Source organism: Idiotropiscis lumnitzeri, chromosome 15 (assembly GCF_059441095.1).
Source record: "Idiotropiscis lumnitzeri isolate Australia: NSW breed Sydney's pygmy pipehorse chromosome 15, RoL_Ilum_1.0, whole genome shotgun sequence".
Classification (NCBI taxonomy): Eukaryota; Metazoa; Chordata; class Actinopteri; order Syngnathiformes; family Syngnathidae; genus Idiotropiscis; species Idiotropiscis lumnitzeri.
In genome coordinates, this window is record NC_142405.1 from 13,949,450 (window position 1) to 13,966,845 (window position 17,396).

The 17,396-nt window shown below is 39.7% G+C and overlaps 1 protein-coding gene across 2 annotated transcripts; it reads left to right on the forward strand.

The window, feature by feature from the left end:
- The first annotated feature begins 444 nt into the window (after positions 1–444).
- prkar1aa (protein kinase, cAMP-dependent, regulatory, type I, alpha (tissue specific extinguisher 1) a) lies at positions 445–15,136 on the forward strand. 2 transcript variants are annotated; one of them, XM_088317384.1, is made up of 11 exons: positions 445–599; positions 1,864–2,051; positions 3,318–3,476; positions 6,058–6,149; positions 6,221–6,282; positions 6,709–6,755; positions 8,818–8,976; positions 9,910–9,970; positions 10,083–10,204; positions 11,093–11,174; positions 14,555–15,136. In XM_088317384.1, the coding sequence occupies exons 2-11, from the start codon at positions 1,878–1,880 to the stop codon at positions 14,725–14,727; spliced, it is 1,131 nt and encodes a 376-aa protein (XP_088173510.1). In that variant the 5' UTR covers positions 445–599; positions 1,864–1,877; the 3' UTR covers positions 14,728–15,136. The 2 variants fall into 2 exon arrangements, with proteins under 2 accessions (XP_088173510.1, XP_088173511.1); XM_088317385.1 differs by having other exon boundaries at positions 465–586.
- Positions 15,137–17,396: the final 2,260 nt, after the last annotated feature.

The following is a 17,396-nucleotide window of genomic DNA, read 5'->3' on the forward strand; positions in this document are numbered from 1 at the left end:
TTGAAGATTATTGTTTTTGAGCCACGCTGCTCTGAGTAAATACCACGCAACTTAAAACTTTGCTGTATTCACTCATTTCCAGTGGTAGGTTATGGGTTTATTGCCTGCCCATCATCCAGTATTGTGTATGTTTGATCATAATGATACATTTTATTTTTAGGTCCAATCTGATTTCAGCTTTTATGTGTTGCCATGTCAGTGTTAGCTGCCCAGGGTATTCAATGCCCCATGATGACAACAAGCGAGCTCGGATTCCACAACACAACTACAGTGTCTCTTTCTGTAATGCTATACATAGTAACATTCTTTTTTGTAGATTATTTAGTAAAATTGCCATGTGTAGTGGTAGTATTAAACTGACGGATGCATATAGACGCCAAATATGCATTGTAATTGACTTGAAAGAAAGAACTAAGGCTTGAACTAAGATACTGACGCTTGAATGTTACGTAACCGACCAGATCACACACAAAAGTGCACAGACGCCGTGCAGTACTTTTGAAAACAGGAAGTTGACCGTGCTAGCGGAAAGAGTTCTCTACAGCCCGAAAAGAAAACAAACAGAGAACGCTCCAAGCGTTACTTGGTAAGGACTTTTGGTAAGTTTGCGTGCAACGTGTAAATGCTTTTAAATGGAAGAAGTGGATATTGAAGATGGTCGCAGCTAGCATTGTCCATCGTTTTTGCCGTTTGCTTGTGCGGTTTAAAAGTTAGCTTTGTTCGGAAGTTAAAAATTACGTTTTATGTCAGTTTACGATTTACTTTCAGATTTGCAGCTTTGTCTTTTCGTTATTACCACAAAGAGAGTCATTTGATTCCCAACCAGCAGAGAGTGGTTTGTACTGTGAATTAACTTTCTTATAAGCATGCAACGAATTAGCTTGCGGAAAGTTAACGATACTACATCAGTTACTGTCAACGATTGCCTATCACTTTGTTTTTCGTGTGTCAGTGTATAAAACACGTAACGTACTATTGGCAAATTCAACCAAACACCGTTTCCAGGATTCTATAATAGTAATATTGAAATTATTTCTAATACTACCAAATACGTGTTCCATTTGGTTCACCATTAATGGCAAATAAAAGAGGAAAAATAATGACCATAGATTGGTATGACTTAATGGGAAAAATACACCAATGCTATTAAAAGGGATCGTTCAAACTGCGTACTGTTGCGTGACCATGGATGGTTACATGTCTTTTATTGCAGTTTATTATGGCAGTGACAGTAAGAATATTGAAAGAATACTGAAAACACCTCCTATTAACCTAATAAAGATTGCATAGGTTGTATTCCTATAGGAATACTAGCTTCAAACTTTAATCAAATTAAAAGTCAAACAGTGTTTGAAAACCGATTGTTTTTGATTTGGCAACACAATGGCTGACTGGTAAGCACGATGGCCGCACAGTGCAGAGGTACAGGGTTTGATTCCAGCTCTGGCCTTCCCGTGTGGAGTTTGCATGTTCTCCCCGTACCTGCGTGGATTTCCTCCGGTTACTCCTGTTTCTTCGCACATTCCAAAAACATCTATGGCAGATTGATTGGACATTCTGAATTGCCCCTAGGTGTGAGTGTGAGCGCGAATGGTTGTTCATCTGCATGTGCGCTGTGATTGGCTGGCACCCAGTTCAGGGTGTACCCTGCCTATTGCCCGAAGACACCTGGGATAGGCTCCAGCGACCCTCGTGCGGAGAAGCAGTTCTTATTATGGATGGATGGATGAATGTTTATGCCCTTCCAGATGTACTGTAGTTCATCATTATTGACACAAGGAACCTTTTAAACATTGTAACCTAGTTCTTTTAAGCTTGTCCTGTCTACTACCTCTAATTCTAATTTGTTTCCTCCTGTTGTAGATCACAAGATAAGGATGGCTTCATGTAGTACAAGCAATGAGAATGAGCGCAAGCTGCGAGAGTGCGAGTCCTATGTTCAAAAGCACAACATTCGGCAGGTGCTAAAGGACTGCATTGTTCAGCTATGCACAGCCCGGCCCGAACGACCCATGGCATTCCTCAAGGATGTCTTTGAAAGACTGGAGAAGGTTTTTTTTTTTTTTTTTTAATTTATTTATTTTTTTATACTCAAAATTAAGATTTAGAACTGTTAGATGCCTGCATATGTGATTCACTGGCTGATCTTCATAGTATCATTTGACATGATCCAAAAAAAAAATGCTGCATTGCAGTAATACCTATATAGTGACAGCGACATTGTTCCCATTGTGGACTCACCCCAGTGAAAGACAGCAGTGTGTCAGCATACAATGTTGTAGCAAAGGTAGAAATACAATTGTGTCATTAGTCAGGATTGCTGTAGAGCATAGACCAATTGAGATTTGACTGTGTTTTTTGACACACTGTTGTCTAATAACAAGCCTCAGGTAGACATGCATGTGACAACTTGGCAACTCGGTCATATGGCACCATCTATCTTTTAAAATATACAATTCTCAGGTGAAATATTTAAGATAGATTGAATTTCAACAAAATCTTCACAAATTGCAATGGCTTAAAATATAACCTGCCCTTTGTGTGTTTAAAATGATAGCCATTTACTGAAAAGATGATATACATTCCTACTTAAACGTGACCCTCAACACAGTGGTAAAAATGGATGGGTGAATGCAATTTTTAAAACATAACTTTATTTTAATTAGATTTTATTATTAATGTAATATTTGTGTAATCACAGTGCCATAATGTGAGTAGTGAACCCTTTCACTGTGAAAAGTGCATGTACCCACATCCCATATGGATGTGACACTTCTGTTACTGTGCGTCCCCTCCTCCTTTTCCATCTCATATCCTGGCTGGTATTGCATTGTCAATTGTTTACATTCTTGTCTGTGATGCTGAATATGGTGACTGATGTACACACTATAATGAATAAACTGCAATCACAACAGCATTTTAGATATCATACATATTGATATTACAACAGTTCCTAAAGTATTGTGATAAATTTTGGGCTGTATCGCACACATATCCGTTTGAGTATTAAAAAATACCTGAAAAATGTGGAGTACGTTCCGCCTTTTCAACTCATCTCATATACGATTGTAATCTATAACACTGTAACGGAATTACATTTTGTTATAGTCGAACAGTGATCATAAAGAATTAGGAATATTCAGAAGTGTGTCCAAAAATATTATTGGGGGGAAATCAGCCCTCGTCTGACAGCTAGACAGCCACTGTCTCTCCTGAGCCATGGTGCTATGTTCATTTATGTACGTAACAATATTTTTATTAATGAGACGTTTAGTAACTCCTGAAAATGAACACTTTAGTGGCATTTCCACCAACAGGAGGAGCGCCAGCAGATGGTGTTACAGCAGAAGTCCATGGACTCGCGTGAGGATGAAGTTTCACCACCTATGAATCCTGTAGTGAGGGGGAGGAGCAGGAGAGGCGCCATCAGTGCTGAAGTTTACACGGAGGAAGATGCTGCCTCCTATGTCAGAAAGGTCAGGGTCGAAAAGGCACTACTGCAGATTTTTACATGGAAGTGAATGCTGGACTATGCTTTATTTTTTATTTAATTTTTTTTATCATGTTATCATTTGTGTGAAATGTAATCATGTCACATGTTCTTTTGAGCTAGGCGCTTTTTGTCATGGATGCCGTGTAAAAGTGTGCATCCGATGGGCAAACATTGGGGGACAGTAATATAAATTGGTCGCCAACTGCCAAAAAGAAAATAACCTTCATGCCTGTCAAATACTTTGAAATTTGTATTGGTTTGGTAGATACTTCATACTGTAGATTTCCCCCCAAAAATTGTTATAGAATAGGGCTGTCCCAAACGACTATTTTCTCCCGATTAATCTATTATTTAATCTTACGATTAGTCGATTCGTCTAACTAATAATTTTGAAACAAAATTTTCAACTAATCGAGCAATTATTTTGTTATGGGTGATTTATCAATTCACAAAAACACTTCTGGACACTTATTTAAATTCTTTGTTTATGAAAGTAGTAAAAAAACACACACACACAAAACAACAGTCACATCTCTTTTAGGTTAAAAGAATTAATAACTAAGAAATAAGTAACTCTTAACTAAACAAGAAAACCAATGAGGTAAATACTGAAGAACAGTGCAAGGGAATACAAACAGCACTTTTATAGAAATAGGATTTAACACAACTTCACTTCTCTCATCATTTTGAGGATACATTGTGCTCTTTCTCGTGTGCATTTCTCTTTTTTTGGAGGGGAAAAGCTGCAACAACAGTTTGCTTTAACCTGATAAATACAGATAAAGCAGAGTGCATACTGAAATATTAACACACTGATTTTGAAAAGGCGCACATGTATTTGTGCAGCCACGGACTATGGTAAAAAGGCTAGTGCTTCTCTAGGTTTTTTTTTTTTTTTTTTTTAAAGCAACGGGAGAAAGACATCATCCTAAACACGACCTGCATGTTGTGCATGGTATCCGCACAGAGACAGTGAGACGGAGAGCTTTCTGGAGCACCAGCGGAGAAGATACAAAAACAAATGTCACATGTTACTGTTTATGGGTACATAAAGCAGTGGAGCCAGTAACGTTACCCACAAGCACTGAAACAATTTGACTGGAGTGAAAGAGCTCCACTAATGGTAGCAACATAATGCACAAAGCTGAAACAGAACACTATGTAACTTGGACTGCGACGCCCTGATTTGAGAAATTAAAGGCAACAGACAACCAACTCGTTTGACTTTGTGTTGAAATATGTCCATACATTGGACTTTCTTGCTCCCTTTTTTTAGCTGCTTCCGGGTGCCGCTCTATTACAATTGTTTTACTCTACTGTCTGCTGCCAGGTTGGCATTTCAAATCGGAATCTGTTGCCATACCTGACTAAATAAAGATTTAGTAAAAGTACTAGATAATAATCAGAATCAGAATCAGAAATCCCTTTATTGTCATTGTACTCAAGTGTGCAACGAGATTAGAGAGCTCCCCTCTCCAGTGCAATACAACAATAATTCAGATAAATATATAAATTAGATAAATAAGAGAATAGTTTGTGCAATGGAAAATAATACTGAATAGGATATATAAAAACATCACGTTGCTGTTCTGCAAGGTAAGGATGGTCGTGTGTGTGTGAGAGAGTAGAATGGAGATGGCTCTTGGAAAGAAACTGTTTCTCCATCTATTGGTCCTTGATTTGATGCACCTGTAGCGCCTGCCAGAGGGCATCAGGTCGAACAGGTGTGAGTTTGGGTGGGTATTGTCTTTGACGATATTGAGAGCCCTGCTGAGGCACCGGGCGGTGTAGATGTCCGACAGTGAGGGGAGAGGGCAGCCAATAATCCTTTGTGCTGTTTTGACTGTCCTCTGGAGCCTCACTCTGTCCGCCTCAGTGCAGCCGCTGTACCAGGTGGAGACACAGTACGTCAACAGGCTCTCGATGGACGAGTGGTAGAAGGCCAGCAGCAGCTTCCTGTCCAGGTTGAATTTCCTGAGGACTCTCAGGAAGTGCAGACGCTGGTGGACCTTCTTTACCACTGCTGTGGTGTTGTGTGTCCAAGAAAGGTCATCGGAGATCTGTACTCGCAGGATCTTGAACGTGTGGACCCTCTCCACACACACGCCTTCGATGCTGAGGGGGGGCGGCAACGTCTTGTTCCTCCTGAAGTCGATGACGATCTCCTTTGTTTTTGCAATGTTGAGTTGCAGTCTATTGTCCTCGCACCAAGTCGTCAGTCTCTGGACCTCCTCTCTGGAGGCTGTCTCGTCACCTTCCGAGATCAGACCGACCACTGTCGTGTCGTCAGCAAACTTGACGATGGTGTTGTTACCGTGGCCCGGGCTGCAGTCGTAGGTGTAGAGGCCGTATAGGAGAGGGCTCAGCACGCATCCTTGGGGGGAACCGGTGCTCAGCGTACAAGGAATTAATAATAATAATAATAAGGAAATAAATGCAGTTGTGAATGCAGATAGTATGGTGACAAAATTTGTCGTGAATGTTCACGAGACATCACACATCACTGTCTCTCTAACTCTCTACCTCTTGAACTTTTTCTCTTTTCTTCCCTCTTTCTCTACCAGGTAATTCCAAAAGACTACAAGACTATGGCAGCTCTGGGCAAAGCCATGGAAAAGAATATCCTATTTGCCCACTTAGACAGCAATGAGAGAAGGTATCACACCATTCCAGTTGGCGAACTACTTACATTCCTTACTCATCAAACAATTGTTTTTGGTCTTTCAGTGACATATTTGATGCCATGTTTTCTGTCAACTACATTGCTGGAGAAACAGTCATCATTCAAGGTGAGCTGATTTTTAGTCTTTAGTTTACATGAAGATAGGGCTGGCTGGTTTGTATGCTTGAAAAATCGATCACAACATAAGTCTTGCATATCAGTCACTACATATATAGATATTTTAACCTAATCAAAATAAGACAATTTATTAAGTGGATTAATGAAAAAATGCAATAAAACAACTATCAAGAGGAAAAAACATACACTGTTGTTGTGTTTATTGCAATGTGCAATGTGGTTTTCAGCAATGCTTTCCTAGCACTTCTGTAAAAAAAAACAATACGTATTTTCAGATAAGGTGAAGATGCTACCCCAAAAGTAGCGTTGATTCAGTTACATTAAAATTGACTTGTTCATGCAATATAAGTGAAGCGTGTAAAATCACTCTTGTCTTGCAAAACCTCACAAACTCCTTTATCTTTTCCTGTTTCAGGTGATGAGGGCGACAACTTCTATGTCATCGACCAGGGAGAAATGGATGTAAGATTACTTTTGTATTCTTGAATACAACTGTTTACAGCAGGCATCACCAAATGGTCCGGACCGCGGGATGGTTCGGACTGGACCCATGGCCAATCTATGATGAATTTTTTTCAGGGCGCATTCGCAAACGTTGGCGCTGCAATTCTAGTTAATACAGAAAAGGTGTCACTGATTTGAGCCAATCAAATCTTTAGTTTACGATCCACTGCCAATTGCGCAGCAGACCGGAAGAGAGTGCTGCTGACACTATGCCTTGCTAAAAAGTTAGCGAGGTCGATGCATCTTGTTTTAAATGAATGGACGGAGAAATTTAGTTTCGTTCTGGCTGCAGCCGATTCAAAACCAGTGTGCATCATATGCTCCAAAACCGTCGCAACATTGCGAAGCGCCAATACGAAACATCCGCTGAAGTTTGAGGTGAGCGCACGCAAAAACATCGAACTTCGAGTGCAGTACAACAGATTTTTACATTTTCGTTTACATCCCAGCGGCATGCAAATGAATATTCAGTAAAAGTATCATGGATTTTGGGGAAACATAAAAAAACGTTCAAGTGATGGGGAAGTTGCAAAGGAGTGCTTAAATGTGGTTGCACAAACATTATTTAAAGGAAAACACAAAGCCCAGATGTGTGAAATAATCTACTAAATCCCAATGGCCCTGACTCCGTTCCAACCCAGAATTAAGTCACTGGCAGGGCAGTCACAAACAAATTTTTCAAATTAAGAGAAGTTAAAAAAATATTCAAAAGAAAAAGTGGTGCCAAAGCTCATTTTGAATTAGTTTTTCATGAGGACTTCCGTTTTTATTGATTGTGTACTGAACATGTTGACCTGGTTTACTTGGATAATTAGGCTTTCCGTTTTTTTAGGCTGATAACTCTTTGATTTAAAAAAAAAAAGGTAAAAGATGTAAACTCAATGCTTAGCACTTGATATATTTCTGCAGGAGATATTTTACTGTTTTTTTCTGGAAGCGGCACCCTTAAGTTCCTGGAGCCACATTTTCTTCAATGTGAAATAAACGCCTTATATTTGTTTGACTGACAAAGGTGTTTATTGGGAAAATTGCTAAATATTTCGTATATAAGTGCGCTCTGTTGAAAATGACTAAATATTGAAACTATATAAAAATGTGAACATAGGCTAGACATTTCGGGAAGTTGGAATTTGGTTCGGACCTTTTAATTGGAAGAAATTTTCGTCGTGGACCTCTGTGACCTTTAATTGAATACCTCTGGTTTACAGTATACATTTGCAAGGGTTGTTAAAAGGGGGCACGTTAAAACAGTCAACTGGCTGAAGTACAACAGCTCAGACCTGATTGGTGTGCAAAATTTCTCATGAGTTAGCATGCCGCTTTTGATTGGTGAGCTTGACAGTAGATAAGGAAGATTGCATTTTGTATGAGACCTTCGATACAACAGATTCTGGGTCAGTCAGGAGGAAAAAAAACAAGCTTTGACGGTCAAGTGATTGCATCATCTGGAATCGTGATTTTGATTAAAAAAAAAAAAAAAACAATTAGTCGTTCATCTCTAATGTGCCGTCATCTTTAGTTGCCATTTGTGAAATGACATTTTCCAGGAATGATTGTCTCATTTCTTCTCCCTCCCGTCAATTTCCTCATCTGCTCAATGGGATTTCTGGTGCAAGATGCTAACATGAAAGCAGAGGAGTGAGGTGCAAGAACATAGGAAGTTGCAAATAGCGAAAGTCCTCTCTTTTCCAGGCTTTTTTGTGCCCCTGGCTTTTTTTTCTTTTCTTTTTTGTGTGTGTGTGTGTGTTTGACTTGGCACATATGCAACCTCACTACTCCAAGGCAGAATAAGAAAGCAAAAACTGTGGCTGTGTCCAAATGTCGACCCTTATACCCTAACCCAGGGTTCCTCAATACTGTTTCTCGAGGGCCGGAGTCCTGCCTGTTTTCCATCTCTCCCTGCTGCAGCACACCTGTTATAAATGCCCTCGTGGAACAGGATTGCCCTATGCCCTAATCCCACGTTCACGATTATATATATGTATCATCATATCTGCATGCTCTATGCATTTCCTTGCAGGTGTATGTAAACAATGACTGGGTGACCAGCATTGGTGAGGGTGGCAGTTTCGGGGAGCTTGCGCTGATCTATGGGACCCCTCGAGCAGCTTCTGTTCGTGCTAGGTCCGATGTCAAGCTGTGGGGCATTGACAGAGACAGTTACCGCAGAATACTTATGGTAAGCAGTGCTTTTTCCATAGTGCATGATAATATTTCAAATTGCATTGTTATTACCTTTTATACATACTGTGTGTGTGTATATATGCTCGAGGCATTTTGTCTGCCTCGGTCGGGTACCCGCTTATTTATGTGTACACTGTCAGTAAGAAGTTTGTCAAACAATGGCAACAATTGTTCATGCTTTACATTATTGTAACATGCCGCCAATGCGTTAAAAAAGGCCAACTTCAGAATAAAGTTACCAAATAATATATCGACATCAGTGCCTTGACTTGACTCGTTTTACAGCCTGTGTTTGGGGTTTCATTTATTTATGTCACAAATTGTTGCTTCTGATGACAATACAACATTGTCCTGAAATAATGTTCAATCACTAATTACGGGTGCTAAAAAAACCAACAAAAAAACAAAACTAATTCATAGATCTAAATGAATGCGCACTTTCATGCTGAGAGCCTGACACAGTTGCCGTTCCTAACTGGTCACTTTAAAATAAATAAATAAATAAATAAAAAAACAGTCTTACTCAACTGTGTTGTTTTAGCCGCCAAAATTGCTACTGTGCTTCTGACGTCCCTTCATCCCATCGACCAAACTTTATGGGAAGAGTTTTATCCAAATTCTCACTGATGTTTCCAGAAAGGAAAATAGAGTACTGCTATGCACAGTTTGAACTGTTGATGATCTAAAAATGAAAACTCTGTGGCTTATTATTATTAAGTGGAAATGTTTGTTTATTTTGTCTTTTGTGTTTAACCATGCCCAAATGTATGTATATATATTTTTATCAGAATAACCGATTATAGAATTTGAAATTTCAGATAGAGATATCCGAATCCCCGAAATATTCACTGGAGCCCTAATATATATGCATATACAGAATGTACACATACACGGAATATATCAGTGAAATATTGGATTTGATTTGTAGGGAAGCACTTTAAGAAAACGTAAGATGTATGAGGAGTTCCTGAGCAAAGTTTCAATATTAGGTGAGTTTAAATATTTATTTTGAAACTAAAAACAAAGAATGCATTCAGACATAAAATTTTTATTTTTAGACAATTTTAGTGTATGCGTCATATTTTCATACCATGTTAACAGAGTCTTTGGACAAATGGGAGCGCCTGACTGTGGCTGATGCCTTGGAGACGGTGCAGTTTGAGGATGACCAGAAAATAGTTGTGCAAGGAGAGCCTGGCGACGAGTTTTTCATCATCTTGGAGGTATGCGCCATATTCTGAGGCTGGATTTTCACTGCATGTTCAAGAGCACAGTTCTGATTCAATATTCACCCAGAAAAGTGAGAGGGAAGACCAGCAGCTATTGCAGAAATTAGACAGTTCACCTATTTTATTTTCATACTACATTACATTAAATTAAGGCTGGGCAAAAATTCAATATCAATATGTATCACAATGGGCACATGATCGATACCAATCAAAAATGCCTTAAAAAAATCAATAAAAATCCCAAAGCTTACCCGAAAGAAAGCATCATTGTGCCTGTTGTAGGCAGTGTAGAGCGGCCTTCATACATGAAGAAGCATTTAAACCAACGAAGAATGGCGTAACTTAGTTCATTTGCATAACTAGATGACATACAATTAAACACTTCCAGATGGAGACGTGGTGTACAAGTAAAGGAGTTCTCTGTTGCTGACGTGCCAGCGGTAGTGTTGATAAAGTACGAAGACAGTTGGCCAATGCTAATGCATGCACTGCAAGAAAGTATTAGTTCACCACACTTAGATTGTCTGAACATTGAATGAAGGCTGTCAACAATATTGCTTTGGGGTAGTATCTAATGCAAATGAGCCTTTAATGCGGTGGTGAAATTGCACATCTCACTAAATTAACAATGTAAAAAAAGGTTAAAAAAAAACATATATATATATATATATATATATATATATATACGCACACACACACACACACACACACGCACACACCCACAGCCGTACAAAGCACAATTATATTGACCAGTTTATATGACTTTTTCATGGTTGCATAGCAAAAAAATTCAATTTAGATCGACCAATAGCTAAGGCTCAAAATATACTTTTCAGCCACATCGCCCAGCCTTAATTCAAGTCGTCTTTTTTGTGGTGTTAGGGGACAGCAGGTGTACTGCAGAGGCGGTCCGAGGATCAGGAGTTTGTGGAAGTTGGCAGACTTGGTCCGTCAGATTACTTTGGTAAGTTCTAGTCAAGCAGAAGACCCTGTCTCGTATCAGACCCTGACTTTAGCCATTGAAGGAAACCAGTCTAATTTATTTTTCAACTATCAAGAATCTCAAATAACAATGACTGGATTTACATCATTTTAAAATATCCCTAATATATTGGCTCTGAATGCATTTATACAATCTTGAACACCGGGTCAGCCAACTTCATCCGCTTAGGATGAAGTTGGGTGGTGGGGGCAGCAGCTTTAGCGGAGAGGTCTAGACTTAACCTCGCAGCAGGCCACTTCATCCAGCGCTTCAGGGGAGTGTGTGGTGAGGCATTCTCAGGGCACTCAAGAGCCCTGGTTTCCTCTGAATTCACAAGGTAATCTAACCAGATGCCTCAGCCATCTCACCTAGCTTCTTTAGAAGTTAAGCCGCAGCCTCTCTACCTGAGCCCCTCCCAGATGACCAAATTTGTTACTCCATCGCTAAGGGCGCACACTATCGCTATCGCCAAGACACTCATTTCTGACACTTGTACTTGTGATCATGTTCTATTGGGCACATTCCACAAATTATGATCTGACTGACGCTCGGAAACATATTCGATCTGTAAATAAAGAAATTCATTGAGCTAATTTTTCACGTTAACTGTTTGATACAGAATCCACATCAGGATCTGCCCCCACACCCGTAAAGGGCACTCTTAAAGATTTGGGCCTGGTGAATCTGATGGAACCTCTTGAATCGAAGGTTCAGCTTTTCCTCTCCAAAATAGGACCCAAGTAGACCTTAACCAGGGAGGCAGAGGATTGTGCGCCCCTATAGTTTAATAGGTCCAGTCTAACTTCTGAAAGAAGTAGACCACTAGCCCGATCTTCCAGCCCAGAACTTCTGTCCACAGGGATCTACTCTAACTTTTCTCATGGCGCACTGATGCAACCAACTTTCTCAGTTGTTTGCACCAGCTTGCACCTTATTTATTTATTTTCTTTTGGGCTGTAGGTTCAGCAAGACCATTCATGCTGATTCACAGTTGTCTTGATTGGCATTTCTCAGTTTTGTTTGAGGTAAAAATTGAGAGCGCCACGTTTTACATGCTAAATAATTTGACTGTGAATTGGAAGTTTGTTCGCAATTAATAATTTAATTCACTTTAAATTTATTTAATCGCGGCATCGGTGCCTTAAACACACTTGTATTTTATTTTTATTTTTATTTTTTTAAATTTCGTTTCATTTTATCGATCTTACTTATTGATTGAGTTGAAAATAATGTGTAATACATCAAATTCTAAATGTACAAGATGTCTATTAATACTTATGTAGCATTTATATCTACGGAAACACAAACTACTTTCTCCATGAGCACGTTCAACCCCAGTGTGGCCAATATGGATATCGGACGGTCTTTTTTTACTGTAATCGGCATAGATGGAGACCAGCGACTCCACAAAAGAATCGGAGGTTTTCCATCCTAATTGGTAGGGGCAAAGGAGATTTTATCACCAGTCTTCAGTCCGCATGGACTGAATGTATTTGAGCGCTCCAACCTGCATGTGTCAGAACAAAAAAGACAAACAGCAATGGACACCTGCTTCGAGAAACATTTATATGAAGATATCTGCCAGTATCTTCCCCCCAAAACGCCACTTCTTTTTTTCTTTGCTTTTATAAGGACCATCATTTGGATTATAAATACTATATGAGTACAGTGTGTTTATTGACAGGGATGCATGCGTGGAACTCAGACAGACGTCTTAGAATGTTTTATGAATGGAACAGTGTGCACATCTGCGGTCCATGTGCAAGTCTAAAGCCATTACCACATGCACAATGTGGAAACTACAGGACTACAGGAGAAGGGGACTTTTAACAACAACGTCGAATACAGTGCCTGTTTTGGAGGGAGCCTTAAAACGTACCCGGTCACCCCAATGCCACCAGATGAAATTCTTACTTGAACATGCTCAAACACAGCTCACAATGGCAAGCATTTTTGTCACAGTCTCGAGCGCTGGTCCACTTGTCAACCTCGACAAACCCAGAACCTTCAGTTCCTTGGAGCAATTTTGTGCAGGTCTCATCTAACCCTGCAACCTGAGAAACACCCCAGAATTCCCATCACGGAATCCCTCAGCTGGTTTCTGATTGTAAAGAGCTTTGGTGGAATTAAGTACGGTAGATTTTTCTCTAATCGACCCACAACATCACGGGTCAAGGTCAGCAGCACCTTATTCCCTTTTCTGATTCCAGACACCCAACCCCATGCAAGTTTAATGACAAAAAGACACATACGCTTGATCCCCCCCATAATCCCCTCGCACCCGTCCCACATGTTTGTTAAACAGACTGAGGCCTGCAATTTTAAAATGTATTTAAAAGCATGTTCAAGACCTGCCTATTTTTAAGTTATTTATTATTCTAATTACTAATTTTAACTTCATTTGGTTTTCATTGTTTATCTTGATTTATTTCATCTAGCTTCTTATAGTTTTTGTTCTGTTATTTGTTTTAAATAATTTTTCATCTTAAGTGTTGGCTGGGAGGGAGCCTTCCACGTTGGGAGCCGCGATGGGCTAAGGTCCTGCCACAAGGGGTCCTCAGTTGCTTACGTAGCTCACATAACACCACTAGACTGGTGGCTACATGCTTGTGTCCTGTAGCCACAGTGTGTGGAGTCGACTGTTTCTTCACCTGGATGCTCTGCACCTAGCCTTTGGTCATTCTTAACCTGTGTATGTGTGTGTGCGTGTGTGTAGACAAGTGGTGGAAGGCGTTGAATTCAACCATGTAAAGCACATTTATTTGAACAAAAGTGCTTTCTAAATACATTTTTAAACCATAAGAATGTCCCGGTGCTAAGTGCACATAGGTTTACTAGAAAATGTATATGAAGCCTTTAGAATTACCAGGATGTCTGCTTAAATGCTGTCTAAATCACAGCAACAGATGTCACACTTAAGTATTACCTATGTGAGGACATAATGAGTTTAAAAAAAAGTGAGCTATGGGTGATATGCTGGATTTTTTTTTCTTTCCCAATGCTTTTCAATGGATGTCAATTATAGGCAGACACCTCCACAGGTAGCGGGGGTCCCTAGTGTTGTCCAAAAATATGGAAAACCTTTAAAGGCCGAATTAAGCTGTTGGCCCACCCCATCTTTAATAGATAATAGATGTAACTCAACATATGTGTCTTTTGTTACTTTACTTTTGACATTGTGCTTGTATTACAGAAATTGCTATGGGTAGTTTATGATCAGCCTACAGTCCAAACACAGTTTTGGAAGAATTTGCAAGTTTAAAAACTTGACAATAAGGTGTCTAAATCATTTGACATTTAAAATAGCATAACAGAACAACATTTTACATACCAGTGTTAAACTGTGTCCATCTTATTTTCAGGTGAGATTGCCCTACTGATGAACCGGCCTCGTGCCGCCACTGTTGTTGCATGTGGACCCCTCAAGTGTGTCAAATTGGATCGGCCGCGGTTTGAGAGAGTCCTTGGCCCTTGCTCTGACATCTTAAAGAGAAACATCCAGCAGTACAACAGCTTTGTGTCCCTTTCTGTCTGAACTTTCTTCCTCTTGTTTCAGATTCACCAGAACAGGTCCAGTTCTTGCATTTTGCCTCTTTTTCCAATGTAAATGCGACTGCCTGTCTTGTTACAAAAAAATGTTACTCGTTTTACCAGAGAGCACTTTGGATATCTTTCAGAGCTTTGCAGTAGTTGCTATAAATAATTATTTTATATATCGCTGGCATTGTGTGGAATCCTCACATCTCCCAAACCAGCACTTTTTAAGGAAAGCTAAAAAAAAAGAAGAAAAAAAAAAGATGTTTGTTAAGCCAAATTATATTGTCAAAGAGACCAAGCCATATTTAGACAGATGAGTTTGGGCAATTATTTTTAAAAATAACAGACCCACTCAGGGAGCTGACCAAGATTTGTGACAAAACATTAAATTAGAGCTTTCTGCCTGAGAGTGATGAATTTATGTGTCCATAGATACAGACACGCATGCACATACGCACTCACCACACTTAACATATCGTATTTTTCGTATTTTCGATTGTGCTGCTTAACTCCTATTCCACACAAATAATACTAATCAGAATGCCATGTTTCGAAAGAACATTTTATTGTCAAGAAAATGTTTTTGTTGACTTCCCCTTTAAGTATGGGCAAAGGCAGGCTCGTTCAAGGAGCAGAGGTCAAGTCAAGTTTATTTATGCCGCACTTAAGTAAACAATTATGATTATTTCACATGTAGCATTAAAAACAAGTAAAGTGATATACAATCCACAAGAAAACATTAACAACAATTTTTCCATTAATGAACTAATTAAAAGATATGCACAATAAAGCAGTTCAATCAGAATTCAAATCAAAGCGAGGCAATAATTGTTGTTTTAGAACAAAATTCCATGTAAAACGAAAGAAAAAATGTCTTGAGTGAGTGAGTTTGACCAAGCAGAGAACAGTCTTGTTTACAAGCCTGCCAAATTTGAATTAAAAGAAGCACAGAGTATATTATATCAGTCATCAAACCTTGCTCCACTGTCATCTGTCAAATATCTCCAACTCGGTGAAGGCTGCTAGCTAACAACATCGCAGGCTAACATTCTTCCGAACAGCAAAGACTGACAGCCGGGTTGTCCCAATACATCACCGGGTCGCTCAGTGTTTTTACCCGGTGTGTGACACTTGAGGGAACGTTAACTGTTTATTAAACACAGCAGCATGCGGTATTCAGCCTGTGGCCCAAACTAACAGACATTTAAGCACATACTTCCTGTTAGTCACGAACCCAACAATGCTATGCATTTCAACAGCAGAGGTCAGGACCCATTCTGCAATTATCACATATGAGAGTGAAATAGGTCGGCTTTGGAAAAAAAAAAAAAATCGGAATTGAGCCGTTTAGAGTGAGCTCGAGAGAATACAGAAAATTGTTTGTGAATCTGCAGCTGTTTAGAGTAACAGTGCTGACTTTATATTTGACTTTAATACAATCTTACCTGGAATCGTATGTGGTGATGTTAGTTGTTCATCCATGCAGAGAGTTATACGCGGCAATGACGTGATGTCATCTTTAGTGGACATCTCCATGATAGATGAGATTGCGGAGCATCGCCTAATATCCGTCAAATATCTCTAGTTTCTTCCCCTTCCAGCCTCGCTTTTCTGTCGCTATAAGATGAGCCCCAACATGTGGGACCACATTTACTTCCATAAATATTGTGCCACGTGACATTTTTTTTTTGTGCATGTCACTCGAGGTTGTGTTCTGTGCTCATGCGTGTCACATCACAGATGCATTCTGCTGACATTAACAGTCGCCTATGTTTTTCCAATGTGAACAACTACACGAAAAATCGTATTTAACAAAAATCCAAATTGGGTCTCGCCCTGCAGTGTGAACGTAGCCTTAGAGTCCCATAACCCTAATAACGGATAGATTTCGATTTGATGAATGAATAATTTGAACAATTCTTTTTTACGAACTGATTCCACTGAGGCAGCACGGTGGACGACTGGTTAGCACAATGGCCTCACAGCGTGGAGGCGCAGTCTTTGATTCCGGCTCCGGCCTTCCTGTGTGGAGTTTGCACGTTTTCCACTTGTTGTTTCCTAGCCCACAACAGGTTTACAGCTGGCTGGAAAAAGGGAAAGATACATGAAAGACATCTGATGTAAAAACTGCAACCACAATATTGCAGCGTTTTGCGAAATGAATACCTTTTGGACAGTGTCAATCAAAACAACATTCTATAGGCAAAATATTTGAATACCTGTCTTCTAGTTCAAGTAGTGAATTCATTTAGACTGGCAGAAGCGTATACTGAGTGTACATAAACCTGTGCAATCCTGTAACCCCAACCCTTTCTTGTTGTTTTAAGTCCAAGGATATTCACAGAAGGTAGGCCACAAGTCATCATCTCATCTCTTGGGTCATAAATATGACAGATGTCCTCAATCATGTTCCTCGAGGCCGGTTGTCCTGCCCGTTTTCCACCTCTCTCTGCTGCAACATATTTGATTCAAAGGATCAGATAATCAGCAAGTTCTGCAGAAACTGGATTACGATCATGATCATTTTAATTACGTGTGTTGCAGCTAGGACAAATGGAAATCCAGCAGAATAGCAGCCCTCGAGGAACAGCATTGAAGACCCCTAGTATATGATGATGTGTGTGTGCCTGCGTGCAAGTCACTAATGATGAATCTTGCCATCAATGT